This window comes from Netta rufina (genome assembly GCF_964035555.1).
Source record: "Netta rufina genome assembly, chromosome: 1".
Taxonomy (NCBI): Eukaryota; Metazoa; Chordata; class Aves; order Anseriformes; family Anatidae; genus Netta; species Netta rufina.
The window spans coordinates 101,861,571-101,884,540 of NC_140123.1; the positions used below are offsets into that span (position 1 = coordinate 101,861,571).

Here is a 22,970-nt window from a genome sequence, read left to right on the forward strand (position 1 = left end):
ACAAAACAAAACAAAACAAAACAAAACAAAAAAAAAACATTTCAGGCTAGGGTAACAGAAAGGATGCAGAACAGACTTCAAGAAAGATCTACCAATACAGGAGAAAGTGCTGTGGCCGTTGGCTCCTGAAGAAAATCAAAACAACTTCCCCTGCTAAAGGATGAATTATTTAGAATGGGAAGATTTAATTATCCACTGGAACAGTGGGCACCCTGTGGTGCCACTCCCACAACATTTAAACATTACTTTGGTCATAAGCTGCAAGTCAGTAATTATTATCAGAAGTTCCTCTTTTCCAATTCTAACACCTGTATCACTAGGCCAACTTTCTGAAATCTGCATCTGAAATGGAACAGCGTTTTTCAAACAAGGAAAAATATTCTCTTAATAAACTTTTGTGAGACCTTCCAATTCCCATCAATTTTCTGAAAAACAGATGAAAAATAAGATACCATTTATCTTTCCCTGACGACAAAACCACCCCATTCCAAAGCCTTGTGAAGCCATTAATCTCTTTCACTGTATCTGCAGACCTGGAGAAAGCTGGTTCCTTTGCAGCCTATAGTCGTTTTCACAATATTTATGAGATTAAAAGAGGGCTTGTGCACACAAGAATCAGGATTCATATCCTTCCTGAAGAACATTAATGCTCATGATCAGATACAATAGACCATTTAGCTACAAAAGATGGGGAGGATATAGTATGCTACTAATGAAAGCATTTGAGAACATCAGTGTCAGTGAAGTGCATTTATATCTATTTTAATCATCTTCTATTCTCTGCCTAATTTTCTATGACAGTTAAATAAGCTGGACAGAAAATAAGAGATGCTTAGAAAAAAATGTTGGATCTGTTTCCTGGATTTTTTTCCTTTTCTCCAAAGCTGCAGCAAAGGACATATTTTACTAGCTGACAGAGCTGAGTCTCCAGCCTGGAGTAGTAACCGAGGCTCATAACATCTTCCAAGCTGCTGAACTGTGTGCAGAACTTAAAAAGTCTCAGCATGATACAACTGTTAGTCCTGCTGGCAACTACCATTGCCTATTAAAATACAACATAGTAAAGAAAGACATTGGTTGATGCCCCTCATAAACAAAATGCATCGCCTTGCTCCAACAAACAACTCAATGTTATCTTATCATCATATTTAAATCATTAGAAAAAATACTTTGGACAGAGAACAAGGTGGTAAAACTGGCTTAGTAAGTACCATGAGCTTATGATGTTCCAGAAAACAAGCTAGCCAAATGCATCACTAAAACCAATGTCCTTGGGTGGAAGAGGTCTTAACTGCTTATCAAGTAGTCTGCCTGGTCTGTATCATGTCAGTATTTAAGCACACAAAAACACCCTAAATGATGTGTAAAGCTTAACATAGAATTCATTTCCTTTGTGTAAGAGCTCCATGCTATCTTTAGTCCATGACCCAGCAATATATTTTTATGCTAGAGTTTTAACAAATCACCTATTCAATGGAATGATATAGGGCTTCGAGGAAGATTGAAAGTAAGCAATCATTGCACAGAAAATTCAAAATTTTCATTGGAAAGCTACAGCTACCAGATATGCACAAACATATCAAATCAATTACAGGGAGAGCACAATTTCAGCACAGGCATAGTTAGTGCTGGAAGTCACTCCAGGGTACCTGTGCAAAACCATATTCTTTGAAGGCTGCATTCAACTGCTTGTTCCAGTCACTTTATCCTCTTGGTCAAAGGCAGCAGAGCAGAACCAGAGGAACAGTAAGCCAATATGATACAGCCCAGATGTACTAAATGCGTAATCTGAAAACTAGAAGGTAGGATTTACAGTACCCTTAGGTTAAGACCTGCACATAATTGTGCTACTTCCAGAAGATCTGTTTTAATTTTATTGCAAAATTTCTCTGTGGTGTAGGAATGCCCATCCAATCTGAATAGAAGAATTGCTTCCAAGGAAAAACATGCCAGTTTTAAGAAGATGAGGGTGGAAGCATAACACAATTTGGCAAAGATGACATTTCCTTGCATCCAAAATCAGAGACACTCCTTCTTAAGAACTAGCCAAGTACCTAGGGCAATTTAGAAACTACAATTCCAGGTGACAAATGTGACCTCCAGAATGGCAGAAAGTATAAAACTTAACAGGAATTGTCCAACATTCCTCAATTACAGATTTTTATAACTACTGCAGCTGCATATTGGATTTGTGGATGTTTATTTTTTCCTGAGTAAAAAGTTCAACTCCATTTGATTCCTTTGAGAAGACAAGAATACTAACTGGAAAGTATGGATAATTAAAACCAGAAAGGAATTGCTTCAGAAAAACAATTCTACCTCTCTAGATTCAAAAAACTGAATTTGAATTTTTTTTGAATTTGAATTGAATTGACAAAATTGAGTCATAACGTAATTACTGTTTTACCTTGATATATGAACTACATGTATACCACTCCAATACCATAGATAACCTTACAACATTGTTTTAAAAGCTATTGGCAGATTTAACACATGTAAACTTCTCTTTATTATTCTGTTACCTCAACATGGCAACCCTACTTCAAATAAAGGTGCAGAAATCCTAAGCATCACTTCAGTGATTTTGAATGTCATTTTTGAAGATGAATTTTCTTGCCCTTCAGTTAAATCTTAAGGCAGGAATTGTACAGAAGAGTTACAGGAAAATGAGACACCAAGAAGTCCCAATGCAGACTGAAAGACATTAGTGATTACATATTCAAATCACAACATTATAAGGGGGGGAGGAGGTGAGGGCAACAATCACAAAAGAGATGGCACTAATCAGAACAGATACAGAATTTGCTTTTGTGAACTCCTAAGGGCGTGTTTTGATTCTGCAATATAAAACCCCAAATCACAGTGGCTATCATTTTGGACTGTCAACCCATGGCAAATAGCTAATGCCCTCAAAACTTCTAAAGAAGTTTACCACAGAATGAATGGAGAACAGCATCCTAATTCAACTCATGTCAAGAAATGCAGTGAGACTGTGGATTGACTGTAGGTCAAAACAGGAAATCAAGAATTAGTTTGAGAAGTGCTGTAAGACCAGATGTATTGAAAACTATGCCCACCACAGGTAGTCCAGACAACATGCAAAGATGAAGACTGACAGGTATAGGGACCTGATGGTTAAAGAGAAAGGGTTAAAAGAAAGCTAGTCCTCAAACATCTTTAGTCTGTAGCCCATCCTATATTTACAGCTGTCAAGCTTTTTCTAAAAATACTTAAAAAAATCTTCACAGAAAGTTGTGGACGAAATGTCAAGAGGCAATATTCTCTTGGTCAAATTTTGTTACGCTGTGGTGGAGCATACAGATAACTTCAAACGGCACAAGAGCCACAGCACTCTCTGCCTTTGAATTCAGTCAATGACCTGGAGTCTGCTTGTGTTTGTTTGCTCCTCCTGCTATATAACCTGAGCACACTGCAGAAGAACAGGATAAGTGCAGTGGAACAAAATAATGAAATAACAATAGCTCGATTTTATTTGTCAAGGGACAGATGAAATCATATTGTCTTACTTATTACTTGCTTACTACTGAATCATTCAGGGTTAGTTATGATACTGCTGAGTAGGCGGTGCTGAATATTTCATCAGTGGTTGGCTAGAAAACATGGACTCGAGGACATCAATTTGGAAACGAAGCAGCAAAGACAGAATTAAAAATTCAGTTCATTGCCTACCCATTTGACTAATACACAAAGCTCTGATGTAGCTTCTCGTTCTGAAGCTGTTCCTGCTGTGCCACTCCCAGCAATAAATTGCCTTTTACATACATGGATAAGCAGCCTAATCAAATAAGGATTTAAAGCAGGATGTGCTAAAAGGAACTGCTGATTTCTCCTAACGTCTGCCATTGTTCTTTCTGAGGTTTTATGCATATTAAAAGTACAGGAGATTTATCAGAGGGAAAAGGTGAGTACAAATACCAACATAGCCAAATAATCTGCTCACCTGCGGTGTGCAAATATCTCTTCTCAGATTTTTTAGGCGACTGTCTTACTGATGGGGCATACTCTTGTCTGTCAGGAACACCACTTAACACCCAGGACTACATCATTTGCAGAGGGTGACCTGGTTTGTAGCATATTTGCATTACTGTCCTTTGAGAAATCATTTGCAGCCAGAATGCCAAATGGTCTACACAAACCACCTGCCTATGTTTTCCAGCCTCCATGATAAAAGCCATGGTCAGACAGACCCCTTCAGGCAACTATTACACAGATCCTTTACCCCCCTCACCCAACAGGTAAGCAAGAGAGGCAGCAGTATTCTTCCTTACATGGCTTGAGTTTTCTGAGACAAAACATGCCAGTCATCCCAATGTGGCATTTGCACATCACACATTTGTCAAATGCTTAGCGGAAAAAAAAAAAAAAAAAAAAGCCTTGCTTCATGTAAGAGCTGCTTTCTACTCTTCAGAGTACTGCGGGTCTTCCTACAAATATCTATACACTCAAGTCATTTTCTGTTTAAGCCAACAGACTCCAACAGGTGACAATTTGCAAATAAGGGCTATGAATGTCTTAAGTTTTACGTTAACTTCCTGCCATGGTCTCTGCTGGAGTTCTAAAAACAATTCCAAAAGTTTTTAAAAGCAGCTGCTTTTAGTTTAGAAGCTGGATTTGGTATTTCAGATTCCTCACCTTAAAACTATAACCATAAATCTGCTTTTTCATGTCAGGAGCTTCAAAAATACTCCATATCTAAAAGGAATTCCAAATGTCCAACCGCTGGACTACAATTCACCCAGTCATGAAGCATTAATTAACAAAACCCTGCAGCTTGCTGAAGCAGAAAATATTCTCCATGCAGTTGGCATACCCCAGGAACAACTCTACTTTCTGCTTCATACAATTCAACTTCATTGCCCAGGATAAAAATCTCGAAAACAACAGACACATTAGAAGTGGGCACCTCATCTTCACACACATTTCCAATGAAAGAACATCACCTACTTCCCAGGGATGAACCTCCAATAGCTGACTGTCAGGCAGATATGAGGAAAATTTTAATTTAATATTTAGTTTAGTTTCTATTAGTGTGTATATATATATATATATATATATATATATATAAAAAAAAAACATACACTTATACATATATATAAGGACCTGAGATTCAAACTTGTCAACATCTGGTCACAGAGAAACTGTGAAAAACGGGGCATAATATTTCTAGCAATGAGAAAATCTAGTCAAAAGCAGCACCTTACTTAATATTGGAGGAATTAAACACAACCCATAAATTTACAGGAAACTATATCTTGTTGTCCATAGAACCACTTGTTCCACTTGTTTAATCTAGCGAAAAACTACCTTTGTCAGAGCTGTGTCTTCTAAAGCAATGATAATTCATTCCTCAAGGTGAAAACTGCTCATGAAGAACTCTGTAGTAAAGTGTGGAACTAGAAACCAGAAGCATAATGAACAAAGAAACTCAACTAGAAAATAAGTCATTTTAGCTAGAAGATAAGCTCTCACAGCAGCCTGAGAAAACTACTTTAAACTACTTTATATGCGATTTATCAGTCAGACATTGCGTGTCTGAGTTAGTTTTACCTAAGTATTTTCCAACTTTTTTGTTGACTTGGACTTTCTAAGTTAATAATTCCAAAGAAGGTATTTAATGAAATATTTGTCTTTTTAATGATAGCTGTGGTATCTCTTTGGAATGTTACAAAGTGACATTTTTAGTATTTTACTTCTTCGCAGATTCTACAGCTGTCATAGATCTCCTTTTCCATGGATTTAGGAAGAGTACTGAGGCTAAGAAACTCAGTAATTTCAGAATGGATTAGAAACATGCTCAAAGCTGAAACAGTGCTCAAAGCTAGAAGGACACAGTCTTCTTTATCAGAAGGGAATGACCCCTCTGAATATTCATTGGAAGTAAGATGTAAAATCAAGCATACAGTCACCATTACCAACAAGGAGAATGTTGATACTGGAAGAGTATCAACAGAAAAGAGGCAGCTTTCTTCTCATTACTGAATAATTTTGTCTAATATAGCCCAGATCTGACAGTGTCTTCTTTAATTTTTGCTGCCTGGTATCTCCCAATGTAAGAATATATTTTTCATTGCTTCGAATTTTGCAGTGCTTTGAAGAAATTTTACTATACCCAAACCCACAAAAAAATCAAGGTAGGGAAAAAGTATTTAAGAGACTGATAGACTCTTTCTTTTAGATATCTTAGCTTCTCTCATCTTATTAGGACATAATATCCTACTAATTTTAGCCTGCTTCTTTCTCCTAAAAATTAGTATTACATTTGAGATTAGGAGTCAGATTTTTGTAAACCACTTAGCAGTTAATAGACTTCTGTTCCCATGTCACTTCAAAGCCTCTGAAATTCCCATTCACTTTCAGTATTTTGGAGAGAAAAGAAAATTTAGAAGCATGTCCTCAACAACAACCATTAACTTTACCAATAATAGAAGAAATTGAAACTTCAAGCAAAAAACAAAACAAAACAAAACAAAACAAGGAACAACAGTGACGGGTAACAAAAAAAAAAAAAAAAAAAAAAAGACAATTGAGTCATAGCCTAGCAGTATCAGAATCTCCTTTCCTACAGAAACGATACTTTCAAATGACCAATAAGGATTTTATTTGAACAGATCTCTGATCAAAGACAGAGACTGTTGCTTGTGCCTTACAATTGTGAAGCACAGAAACACGTGGTGAAGGAGAATTATTAATTCTACTACTTCTTTGTGTCCTCCTAGCACCCCTCCCCAGCTCTGTTTTCTGATCTTATCCCCAGATTCCTAAAGCTACCTCACAAGTACAGGCACATCTGCTTCTTAATCTGTGCTTTGGGCACTGGGGAATTCATTGCTACTCTGTCCAGCCCCTCACATGTCCTACACACATCCTCATCCTTACTACAATGGTACAGCCTTGTTTTATAAGGAAATCAATAATTTACCAAATGAAACCATGAGTGGTAAGATACTGCCAAGTTGCATTTATTAACCCCTAGTCATTACCTACATTTTTCTTGGATGCTTGTTCCAGAAACTAGTTTTTCAGATGGGGGATTTCCCAAATGACTGCATCAGATAATGTAAATGCTTACCACATCAAATTAAATATCCAAACCCAGGAAGGATTTGCTAGAGCTACTTATTGTAAACAGCTGTATCTATATAGCATGGAGGCTCCAAATGTAAATTAACATATTTCAGGGAAAATATTAACAACAAAGGTCACATGATGATGTCACTGCATAGATTATACAGGAATTAATGAAGTCCACGTATAATGATAATGAAACTGCATTTTAAAGAAATAGGAAGTCTCCTCTGAAAGCAAATTATGAGCAAGATATTCCATTTTGTCCCTCTGATAGTCCAGCCTCTGCTAGCCCACTCTCTTAATTTAACTTTAATTTGCCTTCCAAATGTTCATTATAATTTGATTTATAATTTAAGAACACTGGCAAGTTTGTTCTATTAGTCAGCTGGGACAGTATATCAATAGAAATAAGATGCAGTATTTTAGCTTTTGGTGGTGATTTCTCACCACAGAAATATTTCCCTTTTTTTGTATTAACAAATTGCATACCGACTTCATCCTGGATTTCCTCAGCCACAGCAGGCACATTGTAGAGGAAGGAGAGAGACTGGTTCATGCGTTCATATATCACACGTAGATGTGTCATAACCTAAAGAAATGAAAATATTTTAAGGAGGGGAATACTATTATTAGTAGTCATTATCACAAATTTTATAGGTTATATAGGTTATAACAGGAGGACAGTTTTCACTTGTACTAGGTATAATACTCAGTATGTTCTATATAGTGAAATTGTCAAATCAATTGCAAAATTCACCTCTTTTACATAGTGTGCTAGATGCTTCTCCACAGAAACTATCTGAAATGCCATGAGAGTAAAATAATTTAAAGCAAGGATTTACATTTGCAGTGGGGTAGAGTGTGTATACAAAAAGCTAATGTGGCAGAAATCCACAGCCTCATTTACCCTTCAATAATGTGTAAATTTGCCCATACCCATAAGCTTCTGCATGACATGCAAGCCAAGTGAGGCGCAATGATTGCCGGATCATAATGTTGTTGTTTTTTTTTTCTTTATCCTAGTATTGCAAAAAGAAACAGCTACTCCCTGAAGAAAGCTTCAATTTTCTTGTTAAAAGCATTTGAAACATTTTCATCTGAAAACAAAAATATTTCCAACCAGAAGCATTACAGTGCTGTCTCATGTGATTACAACTCTACTGCCTCAGGTTCCCACACACTGCTATGTGTTGAGTCATGACAACCCATGATATACTTCCTCAGGCTACTTTCCACAAGTATCACCTCTCTTCAGTAGGAAGGGACACTGAGGTGCATCTTGGAAGACTTAAACCACCGACAAGGGCGGTTAGGCCTAAAGAGGAAAATGGGTTGCTGACAGCAATTTCAATGAAACAATGATACGATTCCTTCAAACTGAAATAAAGCATTCATGCCTTTCAACAAAATATCTTGTTTTTCATTTTCTACTGAAATAAAACTCCCCAAGAGTTCCTCCAGCCTACATTCTCCCAACCTTCTAACCAATTCAAGAAGCAAAGATATTACAGAATACGCACTCCTATGGCAATACACTAAGCAATACACTGTACTTCTTGTATCTAAATGTCAGTTTCCATTCTTCACCTGTGCTGCCAAACAATATGTTGTCTGCAAAATTCCACTGTTTTCTGTTATTAAATAATCCAACGTTCTAGAAACTAAAAAATCATGTTAGATGCAAAAGGAAATGCTTTAACATTTACAGTGTGGGAAAGCTGTTTAAGATTACTGCAGAAGATGGTTATAGTGTGCATTTCTAATGCCAGCAATTTCAAGCCAGCACGATCTCAATGTACAAGTCTGGCTGAAATTGATGTTTCAGAAATGTAATATGCAAATCATGTCATTCAAAGAGGTATATGGTTTTGATTTGGCTTTTAGCGATGCCAATCAGTTCAAAAACTGTGGCTGGAACAGAGCTTCCTGTTGCATCCTGCAGTGGGAACAGAGGCAGATTCTGCAGATTACAGCACACACTTAACAGCTTATCCGTTGTGCCTACAATTTTAATTGCTGTTTTGAAAGCCAGCTACATCTTCAGTCTTTTTTGCTTTCTCACCCTCCATGATTTACAAAGGCAACATAAAAGCTGTTCCAAAACACAAACGTTGAGGACTGCAGTAACATTCAGCAGTTAAAATGTCATGAACTTCTGTGCACATTTTAAAAAACATGTTAAACTCAAGTGCATTGCAGTAATCATATTTATAGACACTACAAGTACCTCTGCAATGACTACAGAAAGGTTGGTTGCAGTCAGATGGCTCTACCACTTCTGGTTCTGCTGCTTCAGCTGGATGAAGCATAACCATACGTGGTAGCTAGATCTATTATAGACATTTTCCCAGAGGTATTATCTACCAAAGCAGTAATAAAAGTTCTGGGTATAACTGCTTTGGAGATCTCCTTGGGAAGTGCCCACGACTGACTCACTGTCTGGGTAAACAGAAAACCTGCTTTTCAGTTCTTCTCGAAAGACAAATTATACTCACACAGTTCCTACATCACTTTGCCTTAATCTTCTGGTGGAAAGCAAATTATTTTTTATTGCATCTAGAACTGTCTGTGGAAAGTAGTCAATTTTTTTTTTATTTAAATAAGCTGACAGAAACTTCACAATGGTTACGAACAACATGACATCGCTAACCCTCAGTGGGGATTACCTGAGATCTGATTTGGGCAGCTTTCTTTGGGTCTACCATGCGGACGTGTTCAAAGTGTTTGAGAGTATGCTGTCTGTCTTTCTGCTCAGCACGCACGTACTTCTTCAGCATGTTGAATACATGACGAGGCTATGGGGAAGAAACAGGAAAAAAATCAGTTCAGTTTAGGAAAACACATATTTCAGTTCCTTACCTTGGAGATGTACCCCAGAACACTTGGCCAGCTCGCACCTGCAAGAGCCATCTTCTGAAAGCATGCCTGACTTCCCCAGGGAACACTCCATCATTCAACCCATCTGGCACAATGCTCTGCTGAACAGCAGCTGTAGGTGGTGCACACAGTGATGGGCTGGGCCCTCAGATTTCCTCCCTGACCATAAACAAAGTCTGGCTGTTGCGTTTCTTTGTCTGCTGTGCTATTGTCCCAACAGACAGCATTGACACCTCAACATGCTAGACACCCATGATCAGTTTCCTTTGGGCTCTGCTTCCACTGTCCCCATCAGACTCTGCTTCTCCTCTCCCCCCACTGTAGAAAGCGCCATCACCCAGGCTTCAATCTTTGCAACTGAAAACCACTACGAGGCAAATCCCATCTAGAAAACGCTGTGGAAAATGAACTCTGACAGAAGCATTTCAAAGATTCCTCACATACGCTCTACTATGCTGAATATTCAACTGGGAACAACGTCCATCAACTACAGTTAAACCTGAGACAACAAAAAAGACTAGAACTCATTTTGTCAACAGACAACTGAATGCACACGCCCAGATTCAAACCAGCAGGTAAATAACCTGCCCAACACCTGCACAGAAGACAATCTGAAAGCACTACTCTATCCAAGCCAAGGAATAATCAACAGACTCGACTACAAAACTTACTAAATAAATTCAAGACTGTTCTGTCCTGTCACGACTGCTTTACCAGCAGAAGAAAGAGGAAAGGAACAGCTGAGGTATGGAAGGCAGACATCTAGAATATGCCACTGACTGGAAAGGTTTAAGAGAAAGAAAAAAGGGCCACTTAGTTGGTTCTGAAAGTACCCAACCTGGGTGCCAAATTTTCTTAAAATCTTAGCCTATGTATATATTGCAGGTGGTTTTAATTAGTAAAAACTGTTAAATATATGACTTAAGATATACAATTGAATTGGAACAGAGGAGAGAACCATAGCTGAAGAGAACATGAAAAATATACACAGACTGATGCCACAGCAGTGATGGCTATGAAAGGTGTATTTCTACGTATTCTCCTACTCTGTACAATAATACCGTGCCAAAACAGGGACGTGTTTTCTAGTGTTCGGTTAAGTCATCAGTGTTTATGATGACTCTGGAAATCCAAGCCCCCTTGCCAACTCTGCTTGTAACGTTGTGCTTGTGCATCTTTCCTGAAGCTGCTGAACAGTGAAAGGAATGAAGCCGATACAGATGAGAAGGAAGGGTACAGTGATCTTACTGTGAGGGAAATTAAAGAAAGAGCAGAAGAGGTGAGTGGCCATGCTGGGCACTGGCAGGGATACCGGGGAGCAGGCAGGGAAGTGACAAAGTAAGTGTCAGAAGCTCCGTGCACAGTCTTCTGAAGAAGGAAGAACCGTGGGCGAAGTTGGAGCTTTAAGACTTAGATTCACAGACAAATATAGATCCTGAACTAATTTAACATTTACACAAGAGATGAATACTAAGCTACAGAGCTTTAAGATTTAAGAATCTCTTCAGCTTAAGATAGGCAATAGATTTTAAAATGTCCGAAGAAAATAAAACAAAGGTTATTTGAAGAAGATTTTTTGTGTAGAAATAGAGAGATGTGAAGCCGTTCCCTACCAAAGGATTAAACTTAGTGGCTCCATGACTGAGAGCTCATTCATGAAGAAATAACCCCAAGCCACCAAAAGCCAAGCGCCCTGCGATAAGGTTGCAAGAAACTGTGGACAAATTCTGGGAAGTAAGCAGTCCTTACAACATTATGGCAACAGCAAAACAAACTGAAATACAAACTGTAAAGGTTTATAGGAACAAAGGTTGCAAGACCAGTGAGGTTTACAACAACAGCATTTTGAAGATAGAAAACACTGTTCCCTTTCCTGACATTTCAGCTTTCTTTTTCCCAAGACACATCAAGATAGCAGGTTATGGCAGATTAGAGAGAAAAGGATTAAGTTCTATTTCTTCAAGAGATACTCCAATTGAAGTGTCATGTCTAATGCCAGCAGGGTATATTTTTCATTTTCCCTCAGTGTGTCTGAATTCACTGCACTACACCAGTGAAACTTTCACATCAAGAGTCACAAGTAGACTTATTACTAGGACAACAATTTGAAAATTCCTGTCAAATACCACGAGCAGTAGTAGTCACTCGGGTATATTGGCAGCCCACTTTCAGTGAATTTTCTAACACTGAGAAATGCCTCAGACTTATCCCTATGACGGAGACATGGATATGGATGCCTTTAGCATGCCTGGCCGAGAAATCTTCCTGTAATGGCAGCAGAAAACTGTGATTTAAATATAGGAAAATATAGAAAGAATATTAAATCTACTAAACGCAAGGTGTTTCCTTACAGGTTTTTTTTGGTGTTTTTAAAACGAGCCAGATGCACATTTTAACTCTGAGGGTCAATCTTGTGATCTCACTTTGCCTAAAAGCTAGTGATGTTACTCTAACAAAATGTGATTTAAAGCTAACAAATCGCTGGAAAGCATTTAGTTTCCTCACACGGACATACAGGGCTATCACAATCAGGTAGGCACTGCACCATGCAGAAGTTCCTAGGATGGCTGTGGGCATCTATAAAAACAATAGGATTCCCTGAACATCAAGAGCTCAGGTACACACATACTAAGGCTGCCCTGAAGTGGTACCCAAACTCACTTAGGAACCCTGCCTGGCATGTATACTTGGCATTTCCAACAACTTCTGTATTGCAACCTTTAGGAAACATGCCCTGCCTTGACCATTAAGGTCATACAGTGGGTAATTTATCAGACAAAGGTGGTGACATCCCTGGGACATTTGTCATAAATTAAAATAGCTCTGCTTCCTTGCCCTAAAATAGCTGCCAAATGTCCCATATGCATTTGATCAAGTCAGACTTCCAACCTTCCCCACACCTTTACCTTTGAAATGCAGCTGCCTAACGATTTCAGGGCCTTTGCTGAAGGCTAACCAACCTGTCAGGGCTGGTGCCTGGCTATCACAGCCCTCCACAGGGCTTTGCATATGTGAGTGTTGTCACCATAAATGCAGACCGAGTTTTATTGCTGACCATAAATTTAACTGACAAAAGTGATTTTTCTCCTCCGCACCTAGAATTGTAGGCCTACTGCTTACAAACTTTCAACAAATTTGTGGATCAGCAAAAACATCTCTCACCCCAAAGTCCCATCTCCATACTGTATTGCACACACACTGTCTTTTAAAAGTCATTATGAAGTGAACTGGTTCTGCTTAAAAATCCCACCCTATCACGCACTTTTTGCACAGAGACTTGCACTAGGATTTGTCCCCAAATCTATTGCTCCGGGATTTTCTGCCAATCCTCTTGCACCAAATAGTGATATAAACTCTTCTGACAGTAGAGCAGAGGGGCCCCAACAAACAGTCTAGCACAGAGGTGGGGAAAAGCTCCACAGGCTAAGAAGATGCCATCAAACCCTGTGGCTGAAGCTGTTATGTCCATGGCCATCTATTACTTCAACCCTAGGCAGGAGCCCCAAGATTACATTATCAATGAAAGTGTTGCTAATATCAGCTAATTTAAGTTTTTGAGGCGTGAGCTCTGACACTGCCTATGACAAAAGAACAAATGGCTGATGGATGCCAGAGCCAGCTTTGCACCTCTCGCTCTACGTAAGTAATGTACCAAGTGCCAAACTTCATTAAAACATTCTGCTTTTAGCATCTGTAATTCTTCTGCATGTGTTGTCACGGAAAACTCAACATATCCATGTCTGTAGTTACCTTATAAAATATATCTCACAGAATAACTAAACCTGAATCAGCCACCAGGGGCTGCCTAAGTGCCTCATGAAATAATTTCATTATTTTTGGTTATATCTGTCTTGTCGGCTTGTTCCTCTGAAAGAGGCCAGAATACTCCCAACATGACTTCCACTATCCCCATATTTTTAGTTACCCTGGCCAACACTGCTGACATCTGCAACTGAGCCAGTAACCAGAATGACCAGTGACTTACCAAGCAGCAGGATCCAGCACTACATCCAGAATGCTATCATTTAGCAAGGAATGCTGTTCAGTCAGGAATAATATTGGTTACTGAGTACTGGAAAACTCTGGTCTGGCTGGCAAGAAGCTTAAATCCACAGCATCTTGGCACACACTCATTATTTAAGCAAATGTAGAAAAATTATACAAAAACATCTAATAAGCAGACACAGGGCGATGCAGAGTGAAGCTGTCTGAAGTCTCCTGTTACATGCAGCTTCTGAGTATTTCAAGCACATTTGGACACTTCATTTACTCCTATGAAACTTACTCTAAAGATCCCCTTCTCAAACACCTGCTTTTTATCTAACACTAAGCACAGACAGATCATAGTCCTTCAACAAGACATCATGACAGGCTAACAGATGTATTTTGGTTGTTAGTCTCAAATCCTGTTTATTCTGGAGAATGTTATTGAAGTATTACTTTATAGAGAGTTTCTGTATGTTGGGACTTGCATGTATTCAACCCATTCACTCCACAGCAGGCAGATTCATAGACTACTTACATGGAATATGCAGGCCATCTAGGTTGACAAAGCACCATTAAAAAGATAACTTCCCTGTAGCGAATATGCCTATTCTCTTATTAAGACGACAATTTATTCTGTGGATAGATAGATGCAATCCTGACAATTTATTAAAAGGTTTCCAGCTGTATGAGACAAGTCTAAACAAAGCAGAAACCACTGATGACAACCTGGCTACCTGGTGGTGAGATCCAACCCCACTGACTCTTCAATCCAGCGTGGCTAAAGGTGCCTTTATTTCAGGTAGCATCAGCTTAGAGGTGAGATCACTGAAATCCTTTTTCTAACAAGGAAACATTACTGTTGCAGTTATCTCCAAACACACACCAGTGGGATCTGCTGGCCTACGATTGTTCTGTCCTTAAATGTGCAAGGTGTTCCCAGCATCAATCACTGGAGAACATAGGCTCTTTTTCCACTTCAGCTTTTTAGGCATTACAAAAGGCAAGAACTATATTTCATTAAATGCTCAAAAGCACTTTGAGCTCTTCTGGAGGAAATGAATTTACACTTGCAAACTGTTTGAAGAAAACGCTCATACCATAACATGACTTAGGATGATAGTATTGGTTTATCAAACTGAGCAGGAGAGCCCTGCAAAAAGCAGCCCACCTGAAGATGTTCACGCAAAATTTTAAATAGAGAATATTTAGTGATTATATTCTCTACAGATCTGTGCCATCTTAGCAAGGATTCACCTTGATTTTGTTCTAGCTAGCAGAAAATGTTTCTTATAATTTGTACATAACAAAACTAAAATAACTCACAACCTTTACAATTCTTTATACACTCTCTCTCAGTTCTAAGTTTCAGCTTCATTAGTAATGAATTCCCTTGGAACGGAGACAAGGTAGGTTCACTCACATCTGCAAGTTTAGAGAATGAAAACTTCATACCTTTTCTGTAGGTCATTTACAAGAAAATGTAATTCACTGATCTCTTCCTAATCCCCCAAAAGGATGAGATCTAAAGTGCCCCAAATAGTTTCTAGCAGGTAAAATATATGCATATTTTGTGTACACATATACGATATCCACATGGATCCTAGCCTGACACTTCAGATTTTAAGGGAGTGGTGAAACAATGCAATTTCACTGAGCTTGGAAAATGGAAACATCAACTTTAGTTTGGATTGTTACAAACATAACTTACAATCTCCCCATAGAAATCCAAAATACTTACTACATAGAAACAACATGAAAATCATATTAAAGCACTTCTGTGTATTTAAAATACAACCTCCCATCTCCGTGTCATGCAACTTCCGTGGGAAATTCTGAGCTGGCTTGTAATTTTGATCAAAATCCCCTCTAGATCAGAAAGGCAAGTTTCACAATGCTGAAATTTCATCTTGCCTTTAGAGAAAGGTCCATTGCCAGTCCTTTCTGATTACTGCTCTTGAAATGTGCAACAATTGCTTCTTTTCATTCACTTATTAGGAATACCTCATATACCATATTAGGTATTTTATTTGACGTGTTATTAACTTATGGATCACGTTTGATGCAGTTCATTTTATGAACATTCAAGAAAGGCTGACTGGGATGATGCAAGACTTTTCACCCATGTGAAAGTCCCATCCAGCTACCTTTTGTGTTGAGTTAAAGATGTCTTCTCATAATTTCTGCTAGTTTGTAAGGAAATGTGTTGCTACACACATCGCTATAACGGTACTCAGAACTTCCCTTTGCCTTCTCTCCCAAGGACTTTTCCTGAGGCAGAATAAAATGAAAAGTATTTGATTCGATCTCGTTAGTTGCTTTTCAGGATTTGAACTTACTTGACTTTGACAAATTAAAATAAATTTGATCTCTGTTCACTCTTTTAAAACTTTGTATTTTAGCTATGATGACTCTGTCAAAGTTTTGCAGAACTTAATACCCGTCTGGAATTGCCTCTTCTGTCTTCAGTTAGCTCATATAAAAAACCCTACTGGCAAGACTAGGTGTATGACTATACCACATGCTCCAGCCCACAGACTAGGGAAAAAACAAGAGAGTCTGGTTTTATTCACTGAAAAGCCTCAGAAGCTACTGGAAAACTGACTTAGGTGACCATGTTTCTCTGTCTGACCTGGTTTAAAAGCAAAGATGAAATCCATGCTATTTCACAAATCCCACAAAACTGAGCGTATGTGAGAAATTCCACATCTGTAACTTTACAGATTTAGGGGAGCAGGATACAGGGTGGAGTATTAGAGCTGAACTGATCTCTCCTAAGGCACAGAAGGATTTTTATCACAAGATCGGCAGCGACGCTTTGGCTTGCCTCCAACTGCGTATTTCCACAGCAACCTCGCTGGCCTCAGAAAAGGCTTCCAGCTTCCAGAATGCAGAGGCACCGAGGAAGGGCCCCTCTGCAGATCCCCCTTCCACGTCCAAATAGCTGAACTCAACTAGTTTCAGCCCACACTATGCTCTCCCTGCATGAACAGACACTGCTCTCAAGGCACAAACGGTACCCTGAAGGATTGTAAGGGTGACAAGAAAAAAAAATACAGCAAATAAATTCAAATGGATTAATGTACATGCTAGGGTTGATCTTAATTACCCTGTTCTGTTCAACAGTAATTTACATCTCGGTAAAATAGTTCTGAAGTAGAAGAAACTGGCTTTAATTATTATATGCTCAGTTTACTTGATGCACAATGTAAGGAGGTTAATTAATTACCTTTCAAAGATTTCCTGTATGTTTGCTTGCTCTGAAACCCTTTATTTCACCACTGTGAACTGCATTTCTTTTCTCCATCTCTCCTCCACATCTCCCCCCCGACTTCCCACAGAGAATAGGCCTCTGTTACCACCGAAGATTTAACAGGGAGACATAAATCCAAGTAAATTTGACATGCATGTGAAAAAGGAAATATAAGCAAATTACAGAACCAAGTTGCTTGCAGAGACTGATTCGTTTGAATTCCTCTATTTAACTTGCAAAATGAAGGGGAAAATCTCCAACTGTTTTAAAAACTAGAAGCATATTAGTTCCAACTGCCGCTAATCCGCCTTTTCTATAGTAAAACCATCAAGCAGAATGAAACAATACGGTATTTTGATACTGGATACCGAACAGCTGCACCCCATTTTCAAAGGCAACAAAGTAGAGCAGCACAGCTAAGCTGCCTCAGGAATCAGGAATGAGGATCAAATTTAAGTTTCTGGGCAGCCTGCGTGGCAGTGCTTTTGAGAACACAACAGTACAAATACTTGGTTTTCCTCATAATTATGTTCTAATAGACCTTGAAGCTACGTAATTTCATTCCTGCATGCTCCCTGGCTACCTTGCTGCTCAGACTGGTATCCCGATGAACTCCTGTGACACTGGCATTGGGCAATGATCTGTATAACGCCTGAAAAAATCCTGCAGTTAAGTTTTTTGGCCCAGTACTGAAGCTGTTCATAAAGTATTCCCAGACACTTGTAGTTTTAGGCAGAATGGCACTGAAAACACATACGCCGACAGCTGTACAGGTAGAGGACAGCGTGAAGCACATGTAGTCGAGCATGTTCCCTGGCACAACAGAAACAGCTTGCTTGCTTACTTGACAGGAAAATCCCCAAAGCTGCTCTGCGGAGCAGTCCTGTGCAGAAGGACTTGGGGGTGTTGGTGGATGAAAAGCTTGAAATGAGTCAGCAACATGTGCTTACAGCCCGGAAAGCCATCCTGGGCTGCAACAAGAACTGCATGGCCAGCGGGGTGAGGGAGGCGATTCTCCCCCTCTGCTCTGTTCTCGTGAGACTCCACCTGGAGCCCTGCCTTCATCTCTGGGGACCCAGCACAAGAAGAACATGGACATATTAGAACATGGGCCAGAGGAGGGCCATGAAGATGATACAAGGGCTGGAGCACCTCACCTGTGAAGAAAGACAGAGGGAGCTGGGGTTGTTCAGCCTGGAGAAGAGAAGGCTCTGGGGAGACCTTACAGCAGCCTGACTGTGCCTAAACGGGGCCTGCAGGAAAGCTGGGGAGGGACTTGTCAGGGAGTGCAGTGATAGGACAAGGGGTAATGGCTTTAAACTAAACAAGGGGAGATTTAGATTACACAAGAAATTACAGAAGAAATTCTTTACTCAGAGGGAGATGAGGCCTTGGCACAGACTTCCCAGAGAAGCCATGGTGCCCCATCCCTGGAGATGTACAAGGCCAGGCTGGATGGGGCTTTGGGCAACCTGGTCTGGTGGGAGGTGTCCCTGCCCATGGCAGGGTGTTGGGACTGGATGATCTTTAAGGTTCCTTCCAACCCAAACCATTCTGTGACTCTGTGATTCAGAATCTACTTCTGTAGTAAACACATTCATAGCAAAGCACTTAATTTGAAACATGCAGTAGAAGGGGGTTCTTAAAAGCATTTGTGCGTAACTTCAGAAAATTTTCCGTTTTTTAAAATTACTTAACAAGTCATCGGTAAAGTTATGACTTACTCTCCCAAAGACCACACAATTGCATCAAATGTCCTTTTAGCTTACTAGGGAACCATTTCTCTGCCAGAGAAAAATATAGCTGGGGTATCAGAGTTGAATTTTCCATTAATTCAATTTTCTCTTTGGCTAGGCAGCCAGAGTTTGGATTTAGCATATATTCAAATTTCTGGCACCTTAACTTATCCTGAAAAGCGGTTACCAGACTGGACTCATTCATTAGGCCATTCAGCTATAATTAATCACTGCTCAGGTTTCACCCTCTGCTTCACAACAAAACCAGATAAATCCTCGTGCTGAATTAAAGATCAGTTTTTTCTTGTGTTTTGGCACACACCTGACTGGCAGTTCAAAAGCACATCTGAACTGTCAGTAACTACAGAGCATGCAACAAAATAGAGCTGGCAAGGACAGTACCTTCAACAAAACTAGTAAAGGGACTCTTAAGAGTCTAAGAGCTTCTGTTATCCTTCAATAGTTTCAACTTAATTGCGATTAGCCCCTTCATAGGTAGCACTCTGATATGACGTTACCTTCTTGTTTGCCGCCTGCACATTTCAGGGTGACCAGTTTTTGAAGCGACAAGAATATGGGATATATCCCAGTCTTTAGTAGTGTCTTCAAAACTTATTTCTGATGGAGTTACCTATTAAATTGTGTTCATTGACACCGTCTTTCAGGCCCAACACTCTCCTATTTAAAGAGTTAATGTATTATTAATTTAAATGTCCTGGGAGCTGACTACATGCAACCCAAACATAAAATGCAGATTTTTCTGGTCCCAAAGACGGTGTTAACATTTTTGCCCCTTGAAGTTCTGCAACTACAGTTCACTTTATTTATTTTTTTTTTGCAGGAGATGTCATCTGCATTCCACAAACATGAAAAGTCAAGTTCTCTTACACTAGGAGTGAAGTTGCACATTTTGACTGCTCAAGAGACCATTCTGCTCTTATGTGTGCTCCTCATCCTTACTTTCCACAACCCCAGAGAGCTGTAGAACCAAGCTGACAGCCTGATCAACGCACTACTTTAAATCAAATAATTTTTCTGGGATACTTTTTAGACAACGTTACATTTGTACAAGGCTCAACTTTACTGCAAGAGCTGATTGGCAAGAGAAATGTGAAATTGTATCTGTGGTGAACTACTCAAAGCCACACAGCAAAAGAGCAAATGCAACCTGCAGCCCTTCTGTGCACTCACCACATCTCACTTTCAGTTCTGAGCCGCAGACTCCAGTTTCCTAAAGGAAGTTGCATACCAGTCCATAACTTGCAAATGTATCTGCCAGTGAGACACTGGAGTTCAAGCCTTCACTACCCCCACAGTCAAAGGTTATAATACATTGCATCTCGCAGTTGGATCAAACAACATCATCTACCACATTAATACAGACTTGTCTTATTTTCAACAAATTGCTATGGTGCAAAATAAAGATTAACTCTTCATACAGCTACTCAGAAGTTTCCATGTGACAGGTGGACAACACAAGATTATTCCTTTACTTGGCATGCAGTAAAAACAAGAGTTCTGCTGCATGAGGTGTAGAAGAAGTTTGTTGATAAAGAATGATGATGATGATCATTTTCCCATGCTCACTGAACAAGCCGGTTTCTCTACAGAAGGAAATTTGCTTAAAAAATGCAATTTTACTATTGTAATCAGATTAATGTAATTCCCTGTGATGCCAAATTCAGGATTCAATTGGTACATCTTACACTGCTGACCCAAAAGTCTTTCAGTGACGTAATGTTTTTTCCATCTACGAAGTGTCCAAGAAATTAGAGGTATATAAAACATCTGACTGCTTTCCCTACAATGTTCACATAGATTCTCTTTTTCTGGAGGTCATAAACTATCTGGTTTTGGATTAAATATAAGCAGCACAGATATGCAATCATTAAAAATTCCACCCAAATCCTCATTCTGAATTTAGTGTTTACACCACAAATAGCCATCACATCTAACATGGACAACTATGAATTGCCAGTGTGGTGTCTTCATACCATCCAACAATCCTCACAACATCCTTCACTGAACAGTTCAACACACAAACCAGAAGAACACAGGCATCCTCATCCTTAAGCTCCCTCTCAACATAATGAAATATATGAAATATCCTATTGTGTGCCGCTTGGAGGGACTGTATCATCATCCTTTAGCAGGATCTGTGAAAGGCTACAATTTCAGGCAACCAAATCACTTCAGTGTTCTTTGTCTAAGTATCTTTATGCATGCACATATGGATGGATGGATGGATGGATGGACGGACGGACGGACGGACGGATGGGGTCTGTGCCTGTACCTGTATTTATGTACACACTAAATCTAAACTTTTAACTTTGAAATTGACTGATAGATAGTCGCAGTAGATCTTGTATGGTGCACACTGGCTGCTGAATAGCTGGACGGCACCTGGCATACGTTCTTTTTCCCCAGGATGACTAAAGCGACCGTGACACAGCCAATGGGGCTTGTGATATTGCACTTACTCTGGGTGGGACAGTCTGCAGGGCTGTGATATAGTTCTCCAGAGCAATGCGGCGACGGTCATTCAGCATGGCTTCCACCCGTGCCATGTGAGTCTCCACCAGCTGTTGTCTTTCATTTGCTGCTTCTTGTTCCAGTGATTCCACTTTCTCCTGAAAATGCTGAAAAAAACACCCATCACAACAGGAACAGTGAAGACATCAGCAGACAAATACAGATGTGAAAACTTTTGTCTGCAAATCACCAGTATGCTTCCTCATGACAGTCTGCCTTGGCTTCCACAATCTCTGTACTGAATGCACTGTTTATTGATTTCAGCAGGAACTGCTGATGCCCTCTATTCCTGAACACCTGGCCACATTTTATTAATCAAACATTTCAGCACAACCACCAGTGAATCCTTCATTTGACCCCTCAGACTGTTCAACACTAAGGAATTCAGCCTAGAAAAAGGTGCAGTTTGGCAAGCACTTGCCTCCTGTAATCATGAAGGCTTTCCACGTACCAAAGTGACTTTACAAACAAAACTACCTGGTGGGGGAAAAAAAACAAAAAAAAAACAAAAAAAAACACAAACAAAACATTCAAGCCATACAGAGTCACTGTAATTGCTTACAAATTGGCTATCAGGAAGAAAAAATGAGCTCAAACTCATTCCGATAAAGGAAAAGTTTTACTGGGCAAAATATACAGAGAGCAATGTTGTGGGATTTAATATGCAATGCAGTCTGGTTCTCAGCATTACCTTTTTATAATTTTGCACTGAATTCCTCCTAGCAGTACTGAATAATACCTAACATAGCCACAGTGGGTTTCAAGGAGTGTCTGGCTTGTCAGAAATTTTGAATTATAGTATTATTTGGATAAAAGAATTTCTGGCTGAGGGTTTCTTTCAGATAAAACTGATGGTGATTCCTTCCTTAAATCACATTTTTCATCTCTGCTTTGAGATTAGGTCTTGCAGCTTATTAGTTTATCACATCCTAAATTTTGAGAAGGACTCACAGTGAAAGCTTTCAGTTCTCACTGATGGCAAATAGAAATTCAAGTCAAATTCTTTCTCTCTACATACACACTCACTAGTTCTGCACTTCTGTTCCAGAAATTGGCTGCTAAATACAGAGACACCCAGCAGCCTCTAACAGCTGGAAACAAAGATAGCAACAGCAAGAGCAGAAAATAACATTAAATTCCCATATAATTATGTTTTAAAATTATACCACCGCTCACACCCATTGTATTTCAACTGCAGCCCCAGCTGTAAGGTTGCAGTAGCGTTCTCCTTTACCTGGATAACAGCTTTCTTGTCAGCCTTTGGCAAGTTCTTTGCTTGGCGTTCTGCTTCTTCCCATTCTCTCATGACCTAACAAACAAAACACAGAGCGTGACTTTCAAATTTTCCTCTCTTGTCTCAGGGCCCAGAAACAGCCAAGCACTGTAGCTCAGACAATCATCTTTTTATATTCCTCCCCTCCTTTTATCTCTATAAGAAAGCAGTTACAACATTTAACAAAGGCAGAATCCTGTTATTAAATTAAACAAAAACTGAACCA

The 22,970-nt window shown here is 39.4% G+C and overlaps 1 protein-coding gene across 1 annotated transcript in view; it reads right to left on the reverse strand.

The window, feature by feature from the left end:
- APP (amyloid beta precursor protein) overlaps positions 1-22,970 on the reverse strand; it is a 217,069-nt gene that overhangs the window by 39,123 nt on the left and 154,976 nt on the right. Inside the window, exons 9-12 of the mRNA XM_084283723.1 lie at positions 22,706-22,780; positions 21,420-21,578; positions 9,756-9,884; positions 7,579-7,678 (exon numbers count right to left, since the gene is read on the reverse strand). Coding sequence (XP_084139849.1) covers positions 7,579-7,678; positions 9,756-9,884; positions 21,420-21,578; positions 22,706-22,780 — 463 coding nt within the window. The remainder of the gene's footprint in view (positions 1-7,578; positions 7,679-9,755; positions 9,885-21,419; positions 21,579-22,705; positions 22,781-22,970) is intronic.